The 7,644-nt window shown below is 40.2% G+C and overlaps 1 protein-coding gene across 1 annotated transcript; it reads right to left on the bottom strand.

Annotated features, from left to right (window-relative positions):
• Window positions 1–529: 529 nt before the first annotated feature.
• On the bottom strand, window positions 530–3,080 carry LOC130722919 (F-box protein CPR1-like). Its single transcript, XM_057573805.1, has 2 exons — window positions 1,619–3,080; window positions 530–1,066 (listed from the first exon to the last, which is right to left on the bottom strand). Exons 1-2 carry the CDS (start codon window positions 2,776–2,778, stop codon window positions 1,027–1,029), a joined length of 1,200 nt encoding a protein of 399 aa, XP_057429788.1. The 5' UTR covers window positions 2,779–3,080; the 3' UTR covers window positions 530–1,026.
• Window positions 3,081–7,644: the final 4,564 nt, after the last annotated feature.

Genomic DNA, 7,644 nt, shown 5'->3' with positions numbered 1-7,644 from the left:
TCTCATCACTCAAAATCCAACATACTCAATTCCACCCTATTTCCCGTTAATCCTTGTCTTCTTTCTAATTAATCCCACCCCATTTCCATCCTCATCAACTTCTCTCACATGCCTCGTCACCAACCCACAATCTCCGCTGCGAACCTAGACAGCCACGTCCTTTTTCATCTTCATCATGGCCTCATGGGGTTAAAGGATTGTCGTTTCAAAATTTCTACAATGAATCACTTTTGGTCCTTCTCCTACCCTTTTTAACTCTTCCTCTTCCTCTTCCCACCCCAACCCCTGCCTCCCCTCCCCCTCCCTTTCCCCTCGCACAAAACAGTGAAAAGAAAAGCTAGCTACGACTATCAATAGAACATGTATGTCATATGACTATCACATAAGACATTATTTTGTTATGTATTATGTTATATTATTAGTTTATTACATAAAACAAGTCATTCTTGCCTTTCTTAAGATTTTATATTTTTCTTTATAATGCAAGCACTTCATCAGGAATTAACAAACCAAAAATACAGTTCATGCATGATAGACAAATGTAAACCTTGTATTCTAGTGCTGGTACAACCATATCAATCCGCATATATACAATACCATGGGAAAATTAAAATTTTCAACACATCATCACGACAAAAAGTCAAAAAGACATAGGGCCATTTTCTTTCTATTGCGGAAGTAAAGAAGCAATGTACAACCTGTATCTGTTCTTCAATTTCTGTTTTCTTCATCTTGATAATGGGAACTCGAGCCCTTTGTTTCACTCAGGGCCTTTCTTTATCCTTCTTTGCTGGCGATAAACAAGACAAAACGTGCAAAACCAAGGCAGCACAAGGAAAACGTCTTAACAAAGAGTAACCCTGTTCCTGATCAACTCAACACTGCCCATGAACCAAGGCGCCTAATTTCATCACCAGATGTAACTTCAGAAGGTATCATCAATCCGGCTTTTAACTACCTTGTTCCAGAAGGTACCATCAATCCAGTCTCAGCCACATACCATCTTACCCCTTTTTTCTTTCTTTCTTACAATGTCAATTTGAATCCTTGTGACAGGAAGTCATCCCTGTAAAAACGTGAGGCTCAAAGAAGTAAGCTTAACATGATCACAAAATGGTAAGGTCTCACTAGTCTTGACAGGAACTAGATATAAAATTAGAGAAATTTTATGGTGAGCAAATTTCTAAAGAACAAAAAATTTCATCATGAGATGCACATAATTGAATATTGAGATGTTGTCAAACAAAAGTCAATGCTGGGAGGAACAGTGCCAACACTCCCAAATAAGCTTGCGAATTAATAACATAAGTGTGAACTGAAAAATAAAAGAGATCCATATTGAGATTCTTGATTCTTTCTTCCCTTGTCTAAGAGTCAACTTTTCAAATGGTCAAAAATGGTGGCTGAAGAACATGAGTTGACCTTGTCAACTCATAAACAGAACACAAAGCATTCACATTTCATAGTAACATAAAGCATACTTGAATTATCTATTGAGGAGGATTCAAATTGACATATAATAAAAAGTTAAGTACGGATAAAATGTGATGGGCCCATTGATAATTGATCTTATACATGAAAAAATGCAGGTAAACCAAGGTAGTAGTCCCTTAAGTACCTTGTCTTCCTTGCATTTTCGCATCCCAGCTTGCGTTGCCGCCGGCAATTTTCAACCGGTAACGACGGCGGCACAAGGCTTCCGACACAAATCATCCCTTCATTCAAATTGGGCATTCCTGGAATCCTAACATGACTCACTTGTTTACTTCTCAGGTCATACCAACAAAGCTTCTTACGATTGTGTTCTAGCAGAATCTTCACCCCATCAACAGAGTAACCCAAAGGCCTCAAACATTTCAATGATCTCAAATCAGGTGATTCCATCAAACTAAAAAGCTTACACCAACTCTCTTTCAATCCATATTCCTTCATCACCCAAACATCAACTCTAGTACTATGGTAATTCACAATCATGCATAAGCACCCTTCGAAAAGCGCAACCTCAATCTCAAATTCCCCATCATCATCACCATCACCGTAACCCGTTTCAGGAAGTGGCATCTCGGAGAAGCTTTCAAGGCTGAGATCAAACGCGATAATCAAATCGGGTTGATCCGGTTGAAGCTTCCGGGTCACAACCCAGTGAAGAGCATGGTGGACGAAAACCCCCATGGTGCGAGCGCAGCAGAGAGCGTACGGCATGCTGGGGAGTGCTTTCCACGCGTTGGTTCTGGAGCTGTAGAGGCGAACTTGCGAATCGAAGGTGCGGTCATGGAGGTTGACGAAGTAGGAGATTCTGACGAGCTTGTAGTCAGCGGCGAAGGGGTCGAATCCGAAACCGTAGACTCTGGCGGCGAAGATAGTGTTCTCCGGCTCCGGGGTGCGGCGAGTGGGGAGATAAGGGAGGAGGCGGTGCTTGCGGAGGGAGGGGTTCCAGAAGGCGATGTCGTCGGCGACGTTGCAGATGCAGAGGAGGCCGTGGCAGGAGCCGAGGATGTTGATGCGGTTGCTGTAGCACATGAGGGGGTGGTTGAGGTTAACGGCGGCACCGATGGAGGGGAAATCGGCGCGGTAGAGGTCGGTGTTGTGGCGGAGGATGAGATTGGTGAGATTGGGATTGGGATTGGTAAGGGAGTTGTTGAGGTGGAGTTTCATGAAGTGTTTGCTGTCGATGAGGGAGCGCCATGACTTGGAGATTGACCGGAATCGGAGGAGGGAGGTCACCGGAAGACGGGAGAGGATGTCGGCGATGACCTCCACCGGGATCTCCTCCGCCATGAGGGTAGGGTTTTGCGGTGGAAATGGAAATGGAAATGGAAGGAGTTGACTGATGCGAGCTCTGAGCCTTAGGTTTGGTTAGGTTTTGGCAGGTTTGGTAGAGCACGCGTTTCGTGGTGGGTATGGTATGGCATGGGTGACTCATGACATGATCATGATGAATCACATGATGTTGATGTGAGAAGCATGGACAACCATGTGAATTAACAATTTTCTATCCACCATTATCAGTCAAAGTCTTTTGCCTCAGTTGAAACGGCAAGATTCAACAGTTCCGGTACATTCATAGGCCACAGCTGCAAAATTCGACATTCAATCGACATCTGTGTTTGCTTTTGTGGCGGTTTTAGAGGGCAAAAGCTCATAAAGTTATAAAAAGAAGGTGAGATTTTTCTTAAAAAGAGATAAGAAGAAAAAATGAGCTTTAAAAATGAGATGAAAAAGAAATATAAAATAAAATTATTAAAACTCAAAAATTTTAGGCCAAACTAGATGTAATTTTCTTGTCAAGTTGATGATTAAAGTCATGTAGTGACTCAACAATATCATTATGGAAAAAAGTATTAAAAAGCAGTACAAGTGTACAACAATGCATAAGATCGGTGCCCACCAGGGTGGGCTACACTAGGGTAGGCTATTAGTATTTCGGTCCACCGGTGGACTAGGGGTATTTCAGACTTTGCACTCTGGGTATTTTAGACTTTTTCTCTTCTCCCCTTTTCCTTCCTTTTTTTTTTTCAATTTTGATTTCTCTTTGTTCCCCCTAACCATGGCCTTCCTTCTTTGACTTCAGTGGGAATTTTGATTTCTCCATTTTCTTCTGAACACTTCTTAGAAGAAAGGGTGAATTTGATTTCGCCGTCTCGGTGGCGCAACCATCTCCGGCCAACTATCAGTGTGTGCCTAACGATCCAATACCTTTATCTCTTTCGTTATTGTTCTAATGTCTCTTTGTTCCTCTGAATCCCTCCCTCTCTCAAATCCTTTCGATAGTTATGGGTTATGTTCGATTTTTCTGGGCTCTCTGTTGATTTGGGTCAGATCTGGGATGTCGTCAACGGTGAGAAACTTTGATGGAGCGGCTGTGCTTCTAACAGCGTCATGGCTCCTGGTGGTGTGAGTCCACCTGAACGAGATTTTGAGGCAGAGCTTCATGGCGAAGATGAAGAGGAAACACCCATCTTTGAAAGATTAAGCCTTTCACCACCGCCACACCTTCAAGCGGGTGTTGACGAAAGTTTACCGATGTTGTCGGAATCGGGGTCGAGGTTGATGGCGAGGCCAATAGAAAGAGAAGGACGGTAAGGCTTGGTTGTAGGTGGCGCGGCGGCGCCGTGAGCTATGAAACAAATGGAATTGCAGATTGAATTGAGGGCTTTGGACGGTGATTCAGTTCTGCAACAATAAGGGAAGGGGAGGGGAAGAAGTGTTTGAGTCATTTACATTTTTACCCTTTTTTCATCTATCAAATCTTGAGCATTCAATTAAAGAATATTTCAAGATGTCAAGATCAAATGGTGATAAAGCATGGTGCACCGGTGGACCAAAATATTAATGATCTACCCTAGTGGGCACCCATAAGATCATCAGCACCACGCGATCATTATCAAACTTCAATGGTCAAGTACTCAAGTCAGCTCAGCTAATGGGCTCTTTTTTTTCTTGCTACATTTTAAATTTAATTAAAGAGAAAGGTCTCAATGAACATGAGGGCAAAACTAAAGCAACAGGCTGGGTTTTTTTTTACCATGCTGAAAATGGTTGTATTGGGCTGAATGAAAGACCACACGTTAAAATAACTCAAGCCTGGCCTATTCACTTTGAACAACACATATATTTTTGTTGATATTTTTGGCGTTGATGTTTGAAATAAATATTAATTATTAATCAAGTGGACAGGACAGGCATGAGACCTCCGTGACCACACCATACACAAACTAGTTATGTACAAGAGGAAGGGTATTTTTCACTGCCCTCCCTAAAATTAATAACAAATTCCCAATGTTTTGTTCAAATCAAATGGTAAATGCAATTAATTTAACATAGAAGAAGCATGTTTTTAATGTTTTGAGCCATTTAATTTGACGACCTGGCCTGGTTAGGCAAAGCTTATTTATTTCGAACTTTATTCGTGGTGCATTCATTGGTTACACATGCATGGTTTGCAACGAGTTGCTCATCACATTCACAGATAGAGAGATCAATGCTGAGTAATCAAATCAAATTAGACATGAAACCTTATCCTAGCCTCCAAGGCTGTCCACGCATCCAAATTACAAATGTGGACATTTTTTCATGCTACTCTGGAGCTTACGTGTACCAGGATTCACATTGCTGGTCGTTTAATAGATGCTTCTTCAATTATTATAAAATAAAATTAGGGATTGTTTGTTTTGGAAAAAAAATATCAATGCGGTTTTATAAAATGTCACCTTATTTTTAATAATGTGCATAAAAATAATAAAATTATTCTGAAACAAATCTTTGAAAAACATTACAAATTAAAAGCAAGAAGTCATTTTTTAAAAAATCGAAAAATTAATTGCACCCTCATGAATTGATTACTGGACCTCCCGCACTCAACTTGTATGCCCCTTAGTCATTATCACTTGAGCTATCATTTGTGAATGCAATTAGTCATTTTATAAATAAATAAAAAAAGTAAGACAAGAAGACATTAATTTTTTATTTTAAAGTGAAAAAGCAAAATGGAACATATAAAACATTTCTCGAACTAAAAGATATATTTCTTGTAACTTTTTGAACTATGCCATATCTGATAAAAGATATATGTCACATTGTGCATAATAATATATACCTTCAGAGATTAAAAACTAAGAAATATTTTTTTTATAAACTAAAACCAACATCTACTATATTTTCAGATAGAAAACACATTTAAGCCTATTTTATACAAGTTGGTATGTAATCAACATCAATAAGGTTGGAAAGAAATTAATTTCAATAAAAAAATTACGTGGCGTATTTAAACAATAGCATTTGTTCTGTTAATTTTTTATGATTATTTATAATATGGAAACAATATTTACTTGATGAGTTTGTCAATTTGTAGTCTTTGATTATTGTTATTTTTTTAGAAAACCTCTTTGAACAGGTGTAGGAATGCGAAAGTAAACTATTCTTTGTAGAAGTATATAATAGATAAAGGCTTAATTCCAGTTTGGGCCCCTGATGTTTCACAAATGTGCGGTTTGCATCCCTTGTGTTTAAATGTGCGGTCAAACTCCCTCATGTTTCTAAAGCAGTCGATTGAAGCCCTTCCGTCTATCTCTGTCAGTTGACCAAACGGAAATGCTGACATGTCACTTATTTAATTCATAAAATATAGGCTACTAATTAGTGACGGAAATAATCCGTCACAAAACCCTTCAGCAAATACCTTTTTCTTCTTCCTCATACATATCAGAATCAATAGAGACAGATGAGAAAAACAAACAACTTCATCATCAAGCTCTGCCAAATTTTGTTCCTTTTTCTCCTCTTCTTCCTTTCTTAACCGGACGCACCACCTCTATCCCATCTCTCACCAATCCCTCTAATAAAACCATTTTGGGCGAGAGGGAAGAACCAAAACCCACTACCCTAACCCCATAAGTCAATAACTGAACCCCAATAACAGCAGCAACATCAACAACGAAGTCGATGGTGGAGAATAATGGAGTCCTAGATCCGTTCGAGTGGGTATGAGAGGAGGAAGACGACGGCTAGGGTGAGGATATGGAGGAATGAGGTGAAGGATCGGTGGGTAAAATTAATTTTCTTGGTTTGTGTTTGATTTCTGGAAGGAGAGGGGAGGGGGCTAGGTTTCCTAAGCTTCACTCGCATCTACTTCCCGCATCTCTCGATTTGGGTTTCTGGAAATACAATTTTTGGAATGTTTGATGCCTGGATGTTGGTGGTGATTTACTTTGCAGTTGTGCTTCTTTACAGGTTTCTAGGTGAACAAGGTTTTTGATTCTGAACGATGAACAAACAGGTTTATGGGTCTGAACGAACAGGTTTCTGGGATCTGGGTTGGTTTTTGGGGGATTTGGAGCGATGGGGGTTCAGAAGCTTGTAGTGATCATCTTCCCTAAGAGTCTGGTTTCAAAATTCCAGAGACCAGATCGGGGTCTCTGGTTTCAGAAGCTTGCAGTGATCATCTTCCCTGCAAACCATCACTTTTCCTGTCAAAGAGACAATTATCAAATGAAAATTGCACAATCTTATAGGCTTAGAGAAGTCAAAGAAGAAACATAAGATACTAGTTTACTTACTTATTCCCTTGTGTGGCTGGTTGCAGCGTGTTTGAACTTTGAAGGAGAAGAACGTAATGATTCTGAAATGTGTGAGGCTGGGGGGTTTTGTGACGGATTATTTCTGTCACCAATTAGTAGCCTATATTTTCCGTTTGGTCAACTGACAGAGATGGACGGAAGGGCTTCAATCGACTGCTTTAGAAACATGAGGGAGTTTGACCGCACATTTTAAATACAAGGGATGCAAACCGCACATTTGTGAAACATCAGGGGTCCAAACTGGAATTAAGTCATAGATAAATAGATTCTCAAGTTTAGAAGCTACTGCGCAAGATCACATGGAAAATAAAGTAATATAGAAATGTTCCGGTATAGAACTAAAGAAGAAGGGCTAAGCAAATCAGAAAGCCAAGAGAGAAAGAGAGAAAGTCAGAAATTGTGTAAAAGAGTCGGATCCCCCACCGCCTGGGTGGTGTCTCATATTTATAACATGATTTTGACCCGCTTGGGATCATGGGTCCCCCGGCCCAATAACTGTACAAATAATGAGAAGCCCAATACATCATAAAGCTGATACGCCCGTATCAGTACACAAGCCCACAAGACA

This window comes from Lotus japonicus, chromosome 6 (assembly GCF_012489685.1).
Source record: "Lotus japonicus ecotype B-129 chromosome 6, LjGifu_v1.2".
NCBI classification, from domain to species: domain Eukaryota; kingdom Viridiplantae; phylum Streptophyta; class Magnoliopsida; order Fabales; family Fabaceae; genus Lotus; species Lotus japonicus.
This window is presented reverse-complemented; position numbering and strand designations above follow the sequence as displayed.

Coding starts and splice junctions, on each gene's coding strand:
- LOC130722919 (XM_057573805.1), bottom strand. CDS start 2,778: ATGGCGGAGGAGATCCCGGTGGAGGTCATCGCCGACATCCTCTCCCGT. Junction 1,067..1,618: donor GAAAATGCAAGGAAGACAAG/GTACTTAAGGGA, acceptor ACGTTTTTACAG/GGATGACTTCCTGTCACAAG.